Below are 22,025 nucleotides of genomic sequence, written 5' to 3' on the forward strand. Positions count from 1 at the left end.
GCGAACCCGGAAGGAAGACCAGGAGAAGATGGACGCTGCCTCCAGCGATCGCATCGCTGAAGGGCTTCGTTTTCAGGTAAGTTTCACATCATGTGCTATTATGTTATGCATACTAGCACATTATGCCTTTACCCTGCAGGTCCAAAAAAAAAGCAACCAGCAGTTTACAACCGCTTTAAATCAGGACAGAATGTAATGTATGTAGTGAGCTATAATACAAACATACATTTAACCTCAGCACACAGGTTAGGGACTGCATGTCATTGCTAAGCAGCACAATTCACCGCGCTGCTGTGGGTAGACAGGAATGAAGTATCACTTTGTACACGTCAAATAAAGTTCAAAGGAAGCGCACATCACGTGGCTCACAGCACCTGAAAACTAACAGCTGCCCGCATGCTAAAACAGAGCATGTGGCATGCGAGCAATGTGAATAGGTCCTCAGTGATATCTGAAAACCCAAATCAAGTGAAAAAAAAAACGTTAAATACACTATGTACCAGCTCAGCTTGGCAGAGGAACACAACTGTTTAAACAACATGTCAGGTCATTATGCCTTTTGAAAAACAGCCACTCACCTGTCTGACCATCCAGAGGTGTACTCACCCCTGCCAGTTTCACCTGCTGTCCTATTTCCTCGGTGAAAACATCTTAACTGTGTGGCACCTGGCTGTGACAGCTTGCGGTTTCACAGCCAGGTGCCCACTGAGTATGCATGAGTGGTGCTGCTCATTGTGAATGGCCCCGCAGTCTCCTGGGACCTGTCACATGTCCCAGAAGACTGGAGAAGGTGGGGGGGGGGGGGACTTCTGATCGCCTAGGCAGTTGGAGCCGAAGTGGGAGCAGTTAGCTGTCAAAATTGGGTACCTGCTCCCCCTCGCTGCTCCTTTTAGGTGGAGCTCCGCTTTAAATGGCTATACACTGAATAAGTATTGTATACCTACAGTATGCAACAGGATGGATAATAAGCTGAATAATCAGACATGGTAACTGTAATTTACAGTTGCTTACAGTTTACTAAACAGGTGTAATGTTAGAACCAAATTTGCAAAACGGTCAGAATGACAAAAAAACATACATGCAGTGCAGAATAATACAAAACAGATTATAAAAGTTGTACAAAGCAATGTCTCTGTGGTCCAATCTGGGCAACATTTGTCCGCATAGCATTAGATGTATGAGAATAATGAAGCTCTTTAACAACAGGTATTCACTAAGAATGTCGTAGATTATTGTCAGTACGTGCAACAAATTCATGTCCCTTTCGGAAACCAGTACAGGAACTGAGGTCAGTGTCTATACCATACACTCCTTCCTCTGTGCAGCTCTCTGCCCATCCACTGAACCTGTCACACAGGCTCAGCAGTTAGGTTGTGGGATGGCTAAAACCTGATAAGGAACTCTGAGTGGCCAGATCCCCATTTGGTTTGACTTGCCGGTCATTTACAGTGGAAGCAGTGGGTGAATTCCATAGCCACTGGTAATCACAAGGGAGGCAGACTTGATGCCTGCCATAATTGAAATGTGTACCTTCTCTGCTCTAACTTTTTTTAATAATATTTCATACTTTTTAGCTACCTACTGCTGAAGACCCCTCCCAGTTACCATGTCAGTTATCATATTCACCTGCATAGATCAATGCCTTATGGTTCTTCTTTTCTAATAACTTTTTATTAGTGTAGCACCCTCCTAGGTAGGTGCTAGTGAAAAAGTATAGTTTTGATCTCTGTTTGCTTACCAGAGGGGCTGCAGATAAGTCTATATTGTTCTCTGCCGACGAGAGAGCAGGATCTGTTAGTGAGGTCTCCTCATTGTGCTCAGGATGCAACTCATTCTGTCTAAGAGAATATTTCACACTGGCCCGATAGGGAGGCATGTTGGACAGTAGTAGGAAACCTGCCGAATGGGTGCACAGGCTTTTGATACAGTCCTGATGATTGGCAGAGGGAAAGTGCCTCGGTGCATGTTGGGATTCTCTAAAAAAGCCAGGAGCACATGTGCGCAAGGTCTTTCGTTTGGATAGCGGAGTCCAGGAGGTAGAGGCGTGGCTGTCTCCTCCTCTGTAGAGGTGCCATGCGGCCTCAGGGGGTCGTCCTGAGGGCCTGGAGAGTAGCAGTGAGGAACTGAACCCAGAGGCTTCAAGGTATTTCAAGGTAACCGTGTGCTGGTAATCAGGGGAGCCGTTATTCAATAGGCCCTGCAGGGACAGTGCTACATTGGAAAAAAACATTGAATACAAATAAAAAGACAGCAGCTTTTTACAGGCAAGCATTACAGATCCAGAGTTTCACAGTCATATAAATGTGTGATCACATGGAAAGTTATGTGAGCAATATAGCTTCCCATTCGTGGGATTTACTATTATAGTAATAACTGAAGGAAGATGCAGTTATCAAGGACAAACGGCACCCCCCCCCCCCCTGTACTGATTTTATATAGCATCTGTATGGAGGAGCTGCCCCTTCAGAAGTCTGGAGGACCAACAGCCCTAAAGGTGGTGTCAGGAAAAACAGTATGGTGCCGCAGGAAAAAGATACCTGGAAGACGAACTTAAAAGTGTATAGGAAAAGACTATACCAAAGAGTCAGAGGATAAAGAGAAGAAAGAAATGGAGGAAGAGGAATCCCAGGGGACGAGCTATCAGGGAAACCAACAAACCGTAGGCGGGTTTCACACAAGACCCTCTTACGCAAGCTGCAGGGACTTGTCCAGGCCTTTTGGAAGAAAGTGGTCTACCCAGGGAGACCACGTCTTCTCAAATTTGTGTGTTGTGTCAGTTAGTATTGCTGCCATCTTTTTATGATTCAGGTACTATGCCATCTTTTGCTTTACTAGGGTCATCGTTGGGGTGGAGGACCCTTATGGTTCTTCTTAACTTATGTCAACTTCTGTTCCCTGCCAGTGCAAACCTGCTGGCTCTCAGTGCAAACATGCTGCCTCTCTTTCAGCTATCCCTTCTAATCTGTAGTTTAGTGAATACTCAGGCATGTGATGCGTACTTTCCAAGGGATGTTACAGATCTACGCTGGCTTCTGACATATTGGGAGAGTCACTAAACTTGGAGAGGGATGTATGACTTAGGTACTGTATAAAAAGTCACAGATGTGAGCGGCCTATTTAGGTCATTGTTGCTGGGACATAAAGAAAGAGCAGTATTTTTCATATTCGTTTAGTCATAAACTGTTTTGTAGATTTGCTATGTTATAGGGAACATCTAGAAATATTCATTGTGCCTAAGCAGCACCCTGGAAATTTTATTTTGTCTGAAATTTTTATTGAAAAATAGCATTGAACTTCCTGGATTGTGAGTGTTCCTGTAGCCCCATTAATGTATATCTGCAGTGAGATCAAAGGCATTGGCATAGCTGCTTGTCTCACCACATCTGGAATTCATTTGAAATGATTAGGAAGAGAAGCAGGTGCAGGGCTCAGAACAGTGTAACCTCAATGTAAGCTCATGAAGAAATCCACTGACCGGGACTCTGGCTCTGATGTCCTCTCTAACATCAAGCAGCAAACAATTTTCAATAGAGTAGAGCTGGCAACTCCAATATTCCTTATCATAACTTTATTAATACATAAAAGTAAGTTAAAAATACAAGGGCTTACGCGTTTCGGTACAAAAGCGTTGTTCACAGCACAATTTTTAAAATAAAAACGGAAAACATATACATCACAAATAGACTCCACCTTCTTGATAATTGATTCATTGGAACATATAATTGAAAGATCAACATATCAGGTGTAGCGATTCTGGGATGGAAAGCTTGTTGTGGCAGTAGATGTATGTATGTATGTATATATTTATTTGAAATGATTGCTGACATCGCAACTGTGCTACTCTTGGTTTTCCTTGCTGGAGAGGAGGCAAAGCCCTGCCTCCATCATGATAGCCACCCCCGCACTGAGTCACAGTACAGAATAGGAAATGATAAGCCAGTAATGGGGAAAAGATTAGCTGCCTACAGATAATACTGGTGAATAGTCCTTTGCCCTTTTATTTGCCTATTTTGGGCACAGCTTTCAGATTCAGCACAAAAAATTACACACGCTCCGTGACTTACTAAACAGATATCAAGCACTAAATCTATATACTACCATAATCAGCCACCTGGGCTAATTCAGTTAAAATGTTATTGTCTTTTGATGCTCAATTTAAGAGCTTCTGATAGGAGTGGCCGCGCATGCATCAAGTGGCTTGCTAGGCTGCACCCCGTGGGTGGGAGGAGCCAGGAACGCCAGTGGGGGATCCGAGAAGAGGAGGATCTGAGCAAATCTGTGCAAATGACCCCCCCGGATGTTGCTTCCCATGGGGCACTCGTGCGTGTCCGATCCCAAGCCGGGCTGTTTGCGTCTATTCTGGCACACAGCCTGCTTAGCCCCACTCTCTACTGACAGGTTTTGCCAAGCCTGTGAGAGATGGGAGAGGAGATTCTGCCCAGCGCTGGACCAAGATCGGGTTCAGGTATTTTGGGGGCTGGGAGGCAAGCCACTATTAAAAGTTTTTTTTACCTTAATGCAGAGAAAGCATTAGGGTAAAAAAAAAAAAAAATTACCTTTAGAACCACTTTAAGAATGCATACTTGAGTAGAATTTAAAAAAATAAAAAGATCACTTTAAGCAACTTTTAATCTATTTACATTATACAGAATATTACAGCACAAGTACACCATATTCTCACTAAAGATTAGAAAAGTAAAAACAACTCACATCCTCCACATCATAAATTCCATCCGCTGCCAAAATCATGCCAATGATATTAAAGACCGGCTTCAGAAAGGCGAGCTGGAAAACACCCAGGATATAAAGGTTCACCTTTCTCCTGCAAAGTAAGCATTTGGATTCAGCAGAATAAGTGAAGACTCTCACTGTTATATTTTATACACGGCTAGTCAGCAATCTGAGGATTCTGCATTAGCAGGCCATTAGAAGCATTAAGGATCACTTCTGAAAGTACTCTGATGGCCATGTGTAGCTCATTACAAATATACATCACTCTTCCTGCTGTTCACTCCAGCACAAGATCAGGAATATATAAATTAACAGTCATAAGACATGTAGAAAGCCTTTGCTACCAGTCATTTGAAAATGCTAGTTGCCTGGCTGTCTCTAAACTCATTGCTTTGTGAATCTCTAATCTAAAACAACCATGAAGTGAGGTTCTAACTCCCAAATCTCATTCTGGCTCCAGGTTCAATTTGAGAAAGTTCAGAGGCCATTATTCCAGCATGAGAGCCAGACAACTAGCACTTTCTAAAGAATGTTTATTACTTTGTTTTCTAGTACACATGAACTTTAAAGCTGCACTTCAATCAAACATACAAATGTGTTTAAAGTTTAGGTTTCATCATTTACCAGCTTGATGGTTCTACCTTTTGGTTGGCTACCATGCTAGCTATGTCCGTATAGCTGCCAGTATCCTCATTTTTTTCAGGGCCCTAAATTTTTGTGAAAATGTGGGCTATCAGGTTCCAAAATTCAAGTACCAGCCTACCTCCTCCTGAATGAGAGGGAGAATGAACAGCACAGAATCATGTTAGATGAGGCTGCAGTGCTACACATAAGACCTGTGGGACGTCTGTGAAACCTAGATTCTCCAACTGCTTTAGGACATGATTGCTGCTTATTATCACATGATGCTTTGCAAACTTTGTCATACTCTAGCGCAGCCTTTTTCAACCAGGGTGCCCAGGCGCCCTGGGATGCCTTGAGGTTTTCTTCAGGGGTGCCTAAAAATTGACCAAAAAATGTATACAAGCCAGCAGGTGGATGAAGCCTGCCTTTTAGTTACATAAAGCCACAAGGTTTTCATTATGCACCATTACGACTTTCTAGACACTGGCATCCTAACAACCAATGACATCATCAGTTGATAAGGAGGATGTCTGTTGCCTCCACAGCATTCTTGTTTGACCCTCCTGTGCCCCTCTCCCTCAGCACTCAGGGGAGATTAGCAGATTGATGGAAAGAAATTGAGGGATTGGAATACTAGTCAGTACCAGTGTGCAAAAGTGTATTTGCTTTGGAAGAATAAATCACCTCTAACATTGAGTGCCCTACGTGTGTATGTTGCTGCATTGTGTAAAGTTATTAGAATAGTTTTTTAAAATTTTTGAATGGGGTGCCGTGTGTGTGTGTAGGGGGGGGGGGGGGGCTACAATATTTCATGGAATCAGAAGAACACCCTGGTCTACTCTGATCTTGAAGAAACTAGCAAAGTGTGGAAAATAACAATGAAATGAAGCTAAAAGAATGTAATTTACACCCACTCAGCAGATAGGTTATCAGTTATGAATCATTGTCTTAGGTTATCAGTTATGAATCATTGTCTTATGAGTCACTTGGTGCAAAATCTGTCATGCTTGCCTTTTGTTTGATATCAAATAATGTCATGGAGCAATCATAGCTAATTATTGCATATGACCATGGTATATCTAGAGCTTGTGCCAAAAACATTCAGATATTTTTCATATATTAAGACATAACTCGCAATATGTATTAAGGACTCTTTTTTTTTTTCAAAAATGCAACACATAGTATATTGCATTGTGCTTTGCACTCTACTGTGGGGTGCTCTTTACAATAAATGACAGCTCATGGCAATGCACTCGCTCTATGTACAATGCTTTGCAGTGCCATGAATGGCACCACAATGCATCGCAGATAGAGTGAGTGAGCTGCCATGAGCTGCGGCAACGGGTGTTAGCGTGAGCATTTTAGCACCCGTTACCCCAACACACCAGAGTGAATGAGCCCTTATGGTAACCAATCATAGAGTGAAATCACATTTTATGCTTTAAAAGGGTTTTGGTGACTCAGGCCCCTGCCTACTGAGGAAGTCCAATGGGAGGGCGCAACGCCTCTAGGAGGGAGGAGCCGAGCCTGTGACATCACGCCACCACTGCAATATGAGGGTAGTGGTGAGCTGGCTGGCAGATCTGTTTTTAAAGCGATTTTGATTGCTTTTACTGTAAGGGCTCTTTCACACGGTCCGCTCTGTCGGCGGATCCGTGTTGCTCAGCAGTGATCGATCCGCGATCCCCGCTGAGCTGGGCGGATGACAGCTCCGTCTCCGCTTGCAGAGCAGAGAGGGAGGTGTCTCAGCACCCGCTGCCCTCTATGGGGGATCGGATGAGAGCGGACCGCTTGTCCGCTCTCATCAGATCCGCTCCGCTCCGATTACTGAACGGATGGAAAAATAGGGTTTCCATCAGTCCAGATTTCAGCACAGGATCGGATGCGGATGGCAGCGGGTGTCAGCGGAGGTGTCTCCGCTGACACCCGCTGCCCCATAGAGCTGCATGGTGGATCCGATCAGATCCGCCTAAAAAACTGACAGGCGGATCTGATCGGACCACCCGTGTGAAAGAGCCCTAAGTGTTTTAATTAGTGGGGGATAAATAAAGTGTTTCATATGGAGAGCACTATGTTGTTGCCCTTTTGTCCCATTTAACATATGGTGAATGCCTGACAAGTGGAAGGAGAAGTAGCTGCAGTCTAGGGTCTGAGGGGATCAGTTGGAGGTCAACTACTTGGGAGATTAATAGCCAGTGGAGGGCACAGATGAGCTTATTCCAATTGTATTGGAGGTGAGCAGTTTTTTTACCTGGTGGTGGATGAGCACTATTCACAAGAAGAACTTGAAGGAATAACTACACACAGAGCACTGCTGGGTGATGGACTGTTTTAATATTTTGTGAATATTCGGTTTTTTGAATTTGTTCACAATTTACATGGCCTCAATTGTACACATTGTATTTGAGTTAGACACAATTTGGTAGTGTTTTGCTTCACTTTATTGGATTATAATTTTTGGTTGAAGGTGAGGTTAAAACAAGTATACCTAGCACCACAACGTTTCATAGTTATATTTAATGTTATGTTATTGTATTTGACTTGTAGTTGCGCTCATTGAAATAGTATTGATTTAGTTGCAATTTTTTTATGCCTTCCATGAAACTGGCCTTCAGAGAAATCTGCATGCTGCCATTGCTAATCTTCTAAAACTGCTAGTTACCCAGCTGTCTTCAGTTTAAATACTTTTAGAGTTAAGCCCCGTACACACGTACCGATTGTCGGCCGCAAATATTGGCCGCCGACCGATCGGCCGATTGTAGGCTTGTTAATATGATTCTTCCGACAGCCGACAGCGCATTTTCGGCCGAACAGAATCTGTCGTGCAGGCATTAAAATTTTTGTAGGCCGACAACAGAACGGCCGATTGTGCATCAGTCAGTACAGATTTCGGCCGACAATCAGCAGATTTGCAAGACTGGGCATGCTCAGAGAAGAAAAAAGACAGGGAAAATTAACCATCACATGACATCACTTCTGCAGTCGGCTGTTGTTGGCCGACAAAATTCGAGTGGAGTCTTTTGCAGTTTTTAGCGGACAGGACAGCCCTTGACAAAAGACGGCCGATCGTTCGGCCGACGATCGGTACGTGTGTACGGGGCTTAACTGACTTTAAACACGTATAGAACAAATCAGAACATCCAATGTGCACCCTTGTTCCAGGTCAATGATTGTGATAGTCATTGCAGAGGTGCAACAACAAAATGCTGAGCTCCCACAATAAAATATTGATCTCCCTATATATAGCAAGAGCAAGAGATGTCACCAGCACACCATGGGTATCCAAAATTGGGTCCAAAGCTTTATTCAGCTTTCACAGCCTTATAGCAAATAGAAACATTTCGGAACCATGCAGAACCACTTCATCAGGCATGTGATGATGCTGGGGACATCTCTTGCTCTGATTGTTCATGGTTCCAGCCGTTAGTCGCTTCAGTACCCACTTTTTCACAGCCACTTTTACAGGAACGTGTGCCTTGGGAATAGTGTATCGGAACCTGTATACACACACACACTTGCTTCCCATGCCCCTCTTAGTGACTTCTGTTTGCATGCCACATCTCCCACAATGGCATGTTCCTTCTCTGCAACACATCTACCCCTAGCAGTACATCTTCCTTCTGTGAGGGCATCTACTTTCTGCAACAACCCCCACAGCAGTGTTGCTCACCTTCCCTGGAAGATTTTTGAGCCCCATGCAGGGCCGGTGCAAGGATTTTTGACACCCTAGGCGAAACCTTTTTTGCCGCCCCCCCATTGGCTTCTCCCCTTACTCCACTCCCTTTACCCTGCCCATGTATACAGTGGAGGTGGTGGGGGTGGAGTTTTTTGCAGCTGCTCTCCACCTATTTCTTCAGCCGTGGTCTGTAGGCCTACACCTGCGCCTCTGGACCCGGTCTGAAGACAAATAGTGGTGGCACTGGCTCACTTCCTCACTCTAGCCATGGTCCCCAGGTATATGGAAAGGCTAGGGCAGTATATACAGGGGCATAGCATGGGTTGTCAGCGTCAGGGGCAAGACCAGTAATTAGCGCCCCCTAACCAATGGACATTTAGCGCTCCTGGAGTCCAGTGTGTAGTGAGGGCAGCCAGTCAGTGAGCAGTGTGCAGTAAGGACAGCCAATCAGTGAGCAGTGTGCGGCGAGGAAAGCCAGTCAGTGAGCATTGTGCAGGAAGGACAGGCAGTCAGTGAGCATTGTGCAGGAAGGACAGGCAGTCAGTGAGCATTGTGCAGGAAGGACAGGCAGTCAGTGAGCAGTGTGTGGTCAGAACATGCAGTCAGTGAGCAGTGTGTAGTGAGGGCAGCCGGTCAGTGAGCAGTGTGCGGTCAGAACAGGCAGTCAGTGAGCAGTGTGCAGTGAGGTCAGCCGGTCAGAACAGGCAGTCAGTGAGCAGTGTGCAGTGAGGGCAGCCGGTCAGAACAGGCAGTCAGTGAGCAGTGTGCAGTGAGGTCAGCCGGTCAGAACAGGCAGTCAGTGAGCATTGTGCAGGAAGGACAGGCAGTCAGTGAGCAGTGTGCGGTCAGAACAGGCAGTCAGTGAGCAGTGTGTGGTGAGGACAGCCAGTCAGTGAGCAGTGTGGACAGCCAGTCAGTGAGCAATGTGCGGTAAGGACAGCCAGTCAGTGAGCAGTGTGCGGTGAGGACAGCCAGTCAGTGAGCAGTGTGCGGTCAGGTCAGCCAGTCAGTGAGCAGTGCATGGTCAGGACAGCCAGTCAGTGAGCAGGGTGCAGTGAGGACAGCCAGTCAGTGAGTAGTGCGCGGTGAGGACAGCCAGTCAGTGAGCAGTGCACGGTAAGGACAGCCAGTCAGTGAGTAGTGTGTGGTGAGGACAGCCAGTCAGTGAGCAGTGTGCGGTAAGGACAGCCAGTCAGTGAGCAGTGCGTGGTAAGGACAGCCAGTCAGTGAGTAGTGTGTGGTGAGGACAGCCAGTCAGTGAGCAGTGCGCGGTAAGGACAGCCAGTCAGTGAGAAGTGCGTGGTAAGGACAGCCAGTCAGTGAGTAGTGTGTGGTGAGGACAGCCAGTCAGTGAGCAGTGCGCGGTAAGGACAGCCAGTCAGTGAGTAGTGTGTGGTGAGGACAGCCAGTCAGTGAGCAGTGTGCGGTAAGTAGTGTGTGGTGAGGACAGCCAGTTATGTTCAGGAGTGATGTCGGGAACAACATGTGAACCTGGAAGGAAGGCTGGGGGAAGAGCTTTGTTTTAGTCCTGGTTCACACATATGTGATGTCAGACATCGCATGTGATTCGGAGCGCACTGCTCTGAAAATCACATGCGATGTCTGTGCAATGCAAATTCAGCCATACAGATTGTATGGCTGAATTTGCATCGCATTTGGACACAACTTGCACGGGACCCTTTTTTTGGTCCGCACCAGAATCAGATTGCATGGGTGTTCACACCTATGTGATCCGATTAATGGTTGAACTGACAGTTTGCACTGCGATATGCGAACTGATCTGGGGGTGTCGCTAACTCTGTATTGACACTCACAGTGATTCGCATATGGCAGTGTGAACTGCCTGCGAGTTGAATGCGATGCGGGAACCCACAGTGGATTCGCAGGGTTCCCGCATCGCATATGTGTGAACCAGCACTTAAGGTGTGGTTTACTAACGCTCTGAGACATCAGAAAAGGTGAGCACTAAAAAAAAAGCCAATGTTCTGAAAAGCAATATTTGGTTTACCTCTTTTCATAATCTGGCTAAGCAGCCACTGTCATATCTTCAGGCAACAACCCTGCAGCCTCCCGAATGCCCATTTTCTTTTCCTATGCCGAACACCAGCCTGCTCTTTTTTTCTCCCATCTGCTCTGCTAGAGTAGACTGTCACAACGAGGAGATGATGTCATCCGGTCCGCAGCAGAGGAGACATAGCGCGCGCCAGGAAGAGAGGTGACTCCGGTGACATGCCAGCCCCGCCTCCCACACATGACCCCGTTAGGTCAATCACAGGGCACCCGCCGTCCATCCCTGCGCTCGGCCAACCCAGCCGGCTCAGAGAGCGGCGGTCGGAGCGTAGTTAGAAGGAGATTGCATCAATAAAAAGAATTACATTGTGAATGGGCAGGCGGGCGGCCGCCCTGGCTAATGTGCGCTCTAGGCCATCGCCTACCTTGCCTATAGGTATCGCCGGCCCTGGCCCCATGTATCCTGTGGAATGCTAATTAATTATCTCTAATAGCAGGAATGTGGTGTAGGTCCCATTTCTTTTATTAAGGTTTGTAATGCCTCGTTTCCACTCAGCGGTACGGTTCGGTACGGTACGCAATTTTTGCTGTTTATATATTCAAAAGTTGTGAGTGGTACCCTAATTCCGAACCGTACCGTACCACTTTTTTGGGATCCTTTCGTTGGGGTACCAAGCACATTAGTACCGTACCAACAGGGTGGAGCAATACTGTTGAGGTACTGTTGAGCTGAAGTACTGTTGGCAGTGGAAACGCAAGCCTGATCAAGGTGTACCGTTCCGAACCATACTGAACTGTACCGAACCAAACCGTAACGCTCAGTGGAAACGAGGCATAACTGGCTGATAAAATCTTGACTTGCCACCAAAGGTTATTAATAAAAAAAAGACACCATAAGCTGGTATTTTCCCATAAAAGGTGGAAAACCTGTTTTATATTAATAGATCCCTTAGCCAATCAGAGGGTAGGACATACCGTACATTTCTAAGAACTAGAGGGAATGTACCAAATTAGTGCTCCTATCAGAACTGTAGGACACCAGGGAAACCAGTGCATTAGTAGGACTGCCAGGAAGCTAGCATTTTTAGAAACTCAGGTCAACAAGGATAGCCAACATACTTCTCTCAGCACAGGGTTCCTTTAAACTAAAAGTTGGATTTGCTTTGCTGCTTTATGTCCTTGAATAATTGCTTGAGAGCAGGAAGCACAAGAAGAGGAAATGATGTGGGCACATTCTGGTTTTATTACATTATGCTGATGAGTAAGCATAATAGTACACTTACAAAGGGAATCAATAAAGTATATTGATGCAATTCTGGCACAACCACAGATATATACTTTTTATGGAAGGGTAGAGGGAACAAGCTAAAATGAATTGCTTTTGTGATGATAGTGACGTCTGTCAAGATAAAGCAGACCAGCAATTTTTGAATATAGATGAGACACAGAGGAACTCACACCAAAACCAGAAATCTACTCTCTAGAGTGCTGGCACGCTGTAAAGTAGTTCTTTATTACCACTACAAAATGATAATGTACATTCTGACTAGGTGGCACAGGGGTTGCTCTCACGGCACAGCACGGCCGTCATTCAAAGAATGCCTTGCAATGCGCTCTTTGGATGAGTTGGAGATTGTGACATGACCAACCCTCCCCTCTACTTCATCCAATCAGAGAATACTTTGCATTACTGAGAAAAATGCAAGGTCTTCTCTGAATGTTAGCCAATGTATGGCACATCCTGGCATCTATGCAGGACAGGGAGGGTCTAGCTCTAACGAGTTCCTCTTGTTTTGAACTGTACTGTAACTGTGTTGTCTTTCTTCACATTGTAAAGCGCTGCGCAAACTGTTGGCGCTATATAAATCCTGTATAATAATAATAATAACAATTAGGAGTTCTTCTGGTAAGCTTGGCAGTGGCAGATGGTGCTCACAGCCTACAGTTATGACGTTTAAAAAAAAACTCCTTTTTTAAATGCTGCACAGTAGTTTCTAATCTACTGGGGACACTTAAATGGATGGGAACTTTTATAGACAAGGTAAACTTAGCCTTTATATGACTAGTGTGCTTTCAATAAAAGCAGGTTAACCCAGCCTCTCTATTCCACCTAAGCCTAACGTGATTTTATGCTCTCCGTTTTAAAGCCCTTTCAGCAGCCAATTTAATTACTTATTATTTCTTTCTATGCTCCAGTTGAAGCTGGTACCATGACCGCTGCTCCAGGTTTCCTGTCTCAGGGTGACTCCTTTCTCTTGCAGCATGCTATTGTGGCCAGGACAATGTCACCTATAACCCAGGGCAACACGCCAAACTGCTCCCACCCCCACCAAGATGTATGAGCATTATGTGACAGCAAATCCCCCCCCAAAAAAAAAAATCTCCTTCTAGCACAAATACCCTCCCCCTCTACCATATCACCTCTTCTAGCACAAACCCCCCAAATGGACCCTCCTAGCACAAATTCTCTTCTCCAATTTCCCTCCCAACACAAATCTCTCTGAATCACCACTCCTAGCACACACCCCAAAATTTCTCCTTCTAGAACAATTTTTATCGCTTTCTGCCCCCTAAATTCCCCCCCAACACAAATCACCTTCCCCCCTAAATCTCCTTGCAGTGACCACCCCCCCCCCCACCTCACATTATACCACAGTGCCCAGGGCACCCACCCACTTGTCCTGCCCCTGATGGAGTCACCCAGGGCCGTCTTTAATATTGATTGGACCCTGGGCAAACTTTTTCTTGGGCCCTCTTGAATCCACTTATCAACTATTTGCGGGCAGTGTGGGCTCAAGGGGCAGCTGCTTTGGGCCCCACAACAATGACTGGACCTGGGGCAGCTGCCACTTTTGCCCTGTGTTAAAGACAGCCCTGGAGTAACCATTGAAGTTGTGATTTCCTACACCGTGTGCATCAATAGAAACACGCAGCCCCATAGCCCAGGATGGCAAGGCACTCTCCTGCCTCTTCCTTCTCCAAAGTAACACACTAGCTGGAGACTGCACTGTCCCCTGCGCTGGCCAAGCTTTACTATGATGATTAAAATTTCAGGGAAGCAGCACCAAGAGAACAGAAGCCAGCAGCATTGAAAGTTGTAAAATGCAAGTGCTTGGATAGGAATTTTAATGGGGATTGTTTATTTCATTGTGCACAATGTGTTGAACTACAGTATGTATGTACTACCCCAGCTAATTACTAAAATAAATAAAAATCTTCTAACACTTATCAATACTTCCTAGGCATAGACCCTGAACAGATATGCAGTGCAGAATTTTAGAAGTTAGAACTTACTGTGGCGGTTTGATTTGTGTTCTTGTTCGGGGTCAGTGACTTAGAATGTAGTAAACCCAAGGTCAGCATGGCAACCAGCGTGTGCAAAAGAAGGTCAGCAATAGTGAAGTGAATATTGCTCAATGACACATTCCTTTAAAGACTTCTTATTATAGTGCAGCAGAATGAAATTTGCTGTAAATATATAAATCCAGTGGATTTAATGGCAAACACAAGCATCCCCCATGTCTAGCCTGAGGCGTCCTTACTTGGTGAGTTTGATGCGGGGGAGGCAGGGACAGCAGCAGCAGCATGGCCCTGTGTTGATGTGGACCTCTTTGCTCTCAAGTTTCTTCACAAGCGCATCTTTTCCTCCATAGCCTTCAATTATAACCATCAATATCAGGTAGAAACAGACTGCAAAATATCTGATTAAAAGAAATGAAGATCAGGGAGTTATCGCATGGCAAATATTCAATCAGGAATTATACTAGTAGGATGTTTTTTATATTTCCTTTAAAGCATTACACATTTGCTTGCAGTACTACAGATATAACATTTACAGTATATTAATCATTTACGTTGTTAGAATTTCCAAATTTGAAGAAGAAAAAGCACTGATTCAGTGCCGGCTCACACATAGGCGATGTCAGACATCGCATGTGATTCGCACCACACTGCTGTGCAAATCACATGCGATGTCAGTGCGATGAGAATTCAGCCATGCAGATTGCATGGCTGAATTCACATTGCATTCGGACCAAAGTTGCACAGGACACTTTTTTGGTCCGCACCAGACTCAAATCACATGAGCGTTCACACCCATGCGATCCAATTCCTGTCCGAAATTACTGTTTGCACTGTGATATTCGAACTAATCTGGGGGTGTCGTTAACTTTGTATTGATACCCCCAGCAGTTCGCATATGGTAGTGTGAACTGCCTGCGAGTCGGGTGCGATGCGGGAACCTGCAGTGGATTTGCAGGTTTCCCGGATTGCACCAATGTGAACCGGCACTTAGTGTAAAACATGTTACCATCCTCTACTCTCCCCCCATATGTGGCTGCTTGACTGTTTCCATGTGTCTAGTTTGTTGCTGAATGATTTTTAGAGGATCCTAGGAGTGCAGCCATCCATATATACTATATTGTCAAAAGTATTGGGACACCTGCATTTATACGCACATGAATTTTAATGGCATCCCAGTCTTAGCCGTAGGGTTCAATACTGGGTTGGCCCACCCTTTGCATCTATAACAGGTTGAACTCTTCTGGGAAAGCTGTACACAAGGTTTAGGGGTGTGTCTATGGGAATTTTTGACTATTCTTCCAGAAGCGCATTTGTGAGGTCAGGCACTGATGTTGGATGAGAAGGGCTGGCTCGCAGTCTGTGCTCTAATTCATCCAAAGGTGTTCTATTGGGTTGAGGTCGTAACTCTGTGCAGGCCAGTCAAGTTCCTTCACGCCAAACCCGCTCATCCATGTCTTTATGGACCTTGTTTGTGCACTGGTACAGTTATGGTGGAACAGGAAGGGGCCACCCCAAACTGTTCCCACAAAGTTGGGAGCATAGCATTTTCCTGGCATAACGGCATTGAAACATTCATTGATGGACTAAGTGAAAAGACTTGAAAGGGGATTGTGTTGAGAAATGACATTGTATGTAAACTCTTTCTATGCATGGCTGAGAACTTTTCAATCCACCCTCGTAGTATATTTTTGAAAGTGCTTATGCAGTTTATGTATGTAACTGTTACTTACGTGCCCACAGCGATATCTATAAATCCAGTTGAACGAGGGATCCACAGCCCCAAACAGGTAAAAAATGAGATGATCTACAAGAAAACACATAACAGCTCTCCTAGTTTTGTGATTATCTTGTGCAAACATTGGTACTACTTGCACATGAAAAAATGCCCTATGAAAATATATGTGATTGTATGTTCCTTAAAGTGAATCTATGATTTGCTGTCTTGTACTTCAGGGGAGGGAGAAACGCGATGCACTCTCCCTTGTCTTGTTACCTGACTTCAAAAAAGTGAAAACACATTAAAGGTAGGGTAAGTACAAGCCACTGTTGGGGCCAGCAATAAAGTATATTAGTTTAGTTAAAACTTTTTTTATAGTTTTGTATACAATGTAGACGGGTTTGACATTCAGTAATATTTTTATTGCTGTCTATGTGCCTGCTAGGTAGATACACCCACTTTTGGTTATCATGACCATTGTCTCTGGTACCGAAAGTGATGGGAAATCCAAGTTGTCACAGAATTAGGAGGTAAGTTTTCCCATGCTTTAGCTTTTCCTTGCATTGTTTAACCTCTTGCCGCCAACGTAACACATATTAGCAGCGGCAAAAAGGGTGAGCTTTAATGCCAACAAGCTGCACATATGCGTCAATCTCTTGTTGATATCGGGAGCCAATGAGACAGGCTTTTGATTACGTGACCACTATGACAGCCAATCACAGAGGTCGCTTGATCTCCATCCTACCCCCAGGCATATAGACTCACTTAACGGGATGTGGGGCTGGGCGGGAAGGGGTTAAACAGATGATTTTGTTGTTGTTATTGTTATTATTATTAAGGATTCATATCAACCTGTGGACCTTGAGCGCCGGTTCACATTGCAGCGACGCTACCTCGCACCGTGACCTCCGAGGTTGCGGTGCGAGCAGCGCGCCGCTACCTCGGAGCGGCCGCCACGGACTTCATAACATTGAAGTCTATGGCGGTCGCCTCCGGGTCGCCCCAAAGAAGCTCCGGACCCTTTTTCTAGGTCGGAGCGACTTGTGTCGCTCCTATTAGAACTGGTCCGTAGCTTCCCTATGGGAGGCGACCTGCGGCGACCTGTGAGGCGACCAGGTCGCCTCACAGGTCGCCCTAGTGTGAACCGGCACTGAAAACACTGGGACTCAACTGAAAGGGTTAGTGGTGTTACTCTATAAATAGATGTGTTTGCCCTTACTAATTGTGATGGAAGGCAAATACCTTACATTTAGGACCCTTTCACACTTGTGCGACCTGAAAGCTGTACGATTTTGCCACGATTTTTTGCTGTGAGTTTGATCCAATTTTGACTGGACTTGAAGCAATGCCTGTGTAATCTTGAGGTCTAAAGACCTCTAAACGCATCAAAGTCGGACAAAAGTAGTGCAGGGACAATTTTGAAGTTGTTATGACTTGAAGTCACACAGATATGAACGGTACGCCTTGTAAATTATGGAGTACGAGTTGTCATTTTGACTTTTCGGTCCCAAGTCGCAGGACAAGTCGCACAAGTGTGAAAGGGGCCTTAATCTTCTTTGCAGATCTTTAAGATCTTGTAATCTAACATTCTACTAACTAGTGATCGACCGATATCGTTTTTTTTAATGCCGATACCGATATTTTGGTCATCGGATATCAGTATCGGCCGATATCGGCCAATATTTTCGGACATTAAAAATGTATTTATTTTTTTTTTTTTTAGGTACTCCTTGTGGAGGGATCTGGGGTTTTTTAAAATACTTCAAAGCCCTCCTTGGCACCGAAAAGCATTTAAAACGCCAAGTTTGGCTGTTTTGAATGCTGTCAGTTTTTTAATTCGTCGCCGAGTTTTTTTACATGGAGACCCGTGTCTTCTCTTAGTCGGTGGCGGCGGTGGAGGTAGGATGCCCGGGTCTCTCGGTGGGATGGGAGACCCGGGCGAGCCGCGGAAGACAGTGGGAGGGACGTCCCCTTCCTCTCCTTGTAATGACAGCTGAGCGGCTTCTCAGCCGCATCGGTTGTCATTACAAGTCAGCCGACCGTCGGCTATGGACACCAGTACTGGGGTGATGCGTTTAGCTGCAGGCATCACCCCAGTACATGCACTTTTCCTAAATATCGGCAATATCGGTAACCTCAGGTAAACTTAAAAACATTGACACACTGTGATTTCAGCACCTCTTTTAAAACTGACTAGGTTGTTACAATATAAGGGTTCACATATACTTTACCTGTTTCACACACTGTCCTCTGGTCCTGGGCAATGGCACAGCCCTATTTCACATTAGCAAAACCAATTTACCCCCCTCTCTCCCTCTTGTTTGTTTCTTTTTTCTCTTTTTTTTCTTTTTTTTCAAAATCGAAGGAGAATATATTCCTGCAATGTGCTGGAGCATATTCCTGTGGGATTTTGGGCACCCTACTTATCTGGCAGTCAGCGGTAAGGAACAATAATTTTAATGGAATGACCAGGAAGCAGCCAGAAGCCGGATCCAAGGCAAGTATTTCTGTTCCTGGAAAATGTTTTATGTTTGGCAGCTTTGACACAGTGTTTTGTCAGCTTTCTGTATGCTGTAATAATCAAAACAATCTTGCACCCTCAGTGATAAAAGTAAAAAGCTGCAAGTATAAAATTATGAACACCAAAAATAATAACATCAAAATGCTGCACTACTGTGAATACTAAAAAGCAAGTGGAATAATGAATTCAGTTAAATCAATGCAAACATACAGGTGCATCTCATACAATTAAAATATCATCAAAAAGTTAATTTATTTCAGTAATTTAAAAGTGAACCTCATATATTTTTATATAGTTGCGTTACACACAGAGTGATATATTTCAAGCATTTCTTTCTTTTGATATTGATGAGTATAGCTTACAGCTAGTGAAAACCCAAAATTCAGTATCTTTGAAAATTAGAATATTACATAGGAGCAATAAAAAAAAACAGGATTTTTAATACAGAAATGTTGGCTTACTGAAAACTATGTCCATGTACAGTATAGTATGCACATACTTGGTTGGGGCTCCTTTTGCATGAATTACTGCATCAATGCAGCGTGGCATGGAGGCGATCAGCCTGTGGCACTGCTGAGGTGTGATGGAAGCCCCGGTTTCTTTGATAGTGGCTTTCAGCTCATCTGCATTGGTGGGCCTGGTGTCTCTCATCCTTCTCCTGACAATACCCCACAGATTCTCTATGGGGTTTAGGTCAGGCGAGTTTGCTGGCCAATCAAGCACAGTGATACCATGATCATTAAACCAGGTACTTTTGGAAAATGAAATTAGCATCTCCATGAAGCTGGTTGGCAAAAAGCTGGTTGGCAAAGGGAAGCATAAAGTACTCTAGAATTTCCTGGTAGAGGGCTGCACTGGACTTGGACTTTATAAAACACAGTGGAGCAACACCAGCAGATGACATGGCTCCCCAAATCATCACTGACTGTCATGACAGCGGACATATTCAAGTTTTACACTATGTGCGGTTGCTTGCTGTTTCCTCCATACATGCTCGAGAATTGCTTACCAGTCTGATGCGGTTTTCTATATGTCAAGAGCCTGCCTCCTGAAGGTTTAATCTTTCCATCCAATTCTGGGCTGGTGGATTTCCCTATCAATTATCTAGGAGTGCTGGATATGATTGGGGTGATTCTCCATAACTGCACGGTTGATTCAATACATAATAATATAGCAGTCCACATTTTCTGATAAGAGTGTTGACTTTACATTATGGTGGGGGATCACACAGCCATAGTGAAGTTTGAATATACTTTGTCTCTTCATGGATGACCTCTACTCAATTTATGGGATTTATTTCTTATGATGGATTACTACAGATTAGGATTTTTTTGATTTTTGATTTATCTTTAAACTTTAGTTTGAATTTTTGGATTGTACCACCCACTTGATTTTTCAGGACTGTTCATATATGCTTCCGTTTGATCTAGTTTCATTTATGATTTATAATTTTCTGATTACCATATAATCAGTATATTATTCAATGGACTCAAAGTATTATGATTCAATTCACTTTATAATTGGTGTCATTGGGAACTTACCCTTAAGCCCCGGTTCACATTAGTGGGATTACGGAGATCGCATGTAATTCGGAGCGCACTGGCCCTAAATTACATGCAATCTCATGTGCGGTGCAAATTTCAGCCATACACTTTGTATGGCTGAATTCGCACTGCATCCGCACTAAACACGCACCTGACCCTTCTTTTTTTATCCACAGCAGAATCGGATCGCATAGTGGTTCACACTAGTGCGATCTGATTCTGTGCGAACTTGCAGATCGCACTGCAATATGCGATCGCAACTGGGGGTGTCATTAACTTTTAATTGACACCCCTGCGTATCGTATATGGAAGTGTGAACTGCCAGAGGTGCGGATGCGATGCGGGATCACGCTGCATATTCGCAGTGTTCCCACATTGCACAAATGTGAACCAGGACTAAATCAAGGTTTCATATTGTTTTTTTGTTTCACATATCACTTGCACTATTGTTTATTTATACTGTACATGGACATACTTTTCAGTTTTTCTGTATTAAAAATCCTTTTTTTTTTTAAATTTTTTGTGAAAGGTGTTCGGGTCTGGTGGTTAAGATGGGTATTGCCGACATCCCTAAGGTTACAGAACTGGAAAAAGATTACCCTTGGATTTGGGACTTTTTAGGCAATAACCCATCACTGAGTAGACTTAGTAAAGCATAAATATAATTTTATTAGTATTATACAGATTACCATAGAAAAAAACATATCAAAAACATAAACAATTAAAATGTATGTGGCTAGTTGTTACATCACTTGAGAGGAGAATTGTAATGAAAAGCATGAGAGTTCCAACTGATGACCTGACGCGTTTCGGACTTGGCCTTTTTCAGAGGTCAATGGAAATGTATCTCAGGCAATCATGCCACTCCATGTGATGTATGTAGCCACTGTGTTAAAAACACCGAAATTGTTGTGCATCCAATAATGGACTGCTACAACACTAATAAAGCCAAAAGATACAGAGAATCGAATCTAGGATGGAAAAGGACTTGGGGGTACTGGTAGACAACAAGCTTGGCAGTGGCATGCAATGCCAAGCCGCCGCAAGCAAAGCCAACAGAATACTGGGATGTATAAAAAAGGGGATTCACTCCAGAAATAAAGAGATTATTCTCCCACTCTACAAGACTCTGGTCCGGCCACATCTGGAGTATGCTGTCCAGTTCTGGGCACCGGTCCTCAGGAAGGATGTGCTGGAACTGGAGAAAGTCCAGAGAAGGGCAACAAAAATAATTAGGGGAATGGAGGACATCAGCTATGAGGAAAGACTACAAGCACTGAACTGAACCTATTCTCTCTGGAGAAGAGACGATTGAGGGGGGATATGATATCAATGTACAAATACTGTACTGGTGACCCGAGCATAAGGAACAAACTATTTAGTGAAAGGAGATACAATAAGACACGTGGCCACTCACTAAAACTAGAGGAAAGGCGGTTTAACCTTAAAGTGCGTAAGGGGTTCTTCACTGTAAGAGCGGTAAGGATGTGGAATTCTCTTCCACAAGCACTAGTATCAGCAGGGAGCATTGATAGTTTCAAAAAACTATTAGATGGACACCTTAAAGACCACAACATACAGGGGTATACAATGTACGGTTAAAAGCAAACACACACACATCATAGGTTGAACTAGATGGACTGATGTCTTTTTTTCAACCTCACTAACTATGTAACTATGTAACTATGTAACTAATTTGCCACGACTTAGGGAGAATAGTGTAATGATGGAAATGTATAGCATCATTCCATGGCAAGTATGGCCATTCCCCACCAATGGTTCCCACGAGGATCCCAAAAGATGGTCCCCAAAGGGTCGTTATATTCAAGATACAGGTATGTGTTACTCTTGATAGTATGTAGAACTCTAGAATGTAAACAAAGTAGATAGTATCTTGCA

General features: G+C 44.3%; 1 protein-coding gene across 1 annotated transcript in view; it reads right to left on the bottom strand.

Annotated features, from left to right (window-relative positions):
- Positions 1-22,025, bottom strand: part of SLC51A (solute carrier family 51 member A) — a 68,523-nt gene that overhangs the window by 8,022 nt on the left and 38,476 nt on the right. Inside the window, exons 4-6 of the mRNA XM_082252265.1 lie at positions 16,075-16,148; positions 14,584-14,742; positions 4,711-4,822 (exon numbers count right to left, since the gene is read on the bottom strand). Coding sequence (XP_082108391.1) covers positions 4,711-4,822; positions 14,584-14,742; positions 16,075-16,148 — 345 coding nt within the window. The remainder of the gene's footprint in view (positions 1-4,710; positions 4,823-14,583; positions 14,743-16,074; positions 16,149-22,025) is intronic.

This window comes from Pelophylax lessonae (assembly GCF_965119305.1).
Source record: "Pelophylax lessonae genome assembly, chromosome: 3".
NCBI classification, from domain to species: domain Eukaryota; kingdom Metazoa; phylum Chordata; class Amphibia; order Anura; family Ranidae; genus Pelophylax; species Pelophylax lessonae.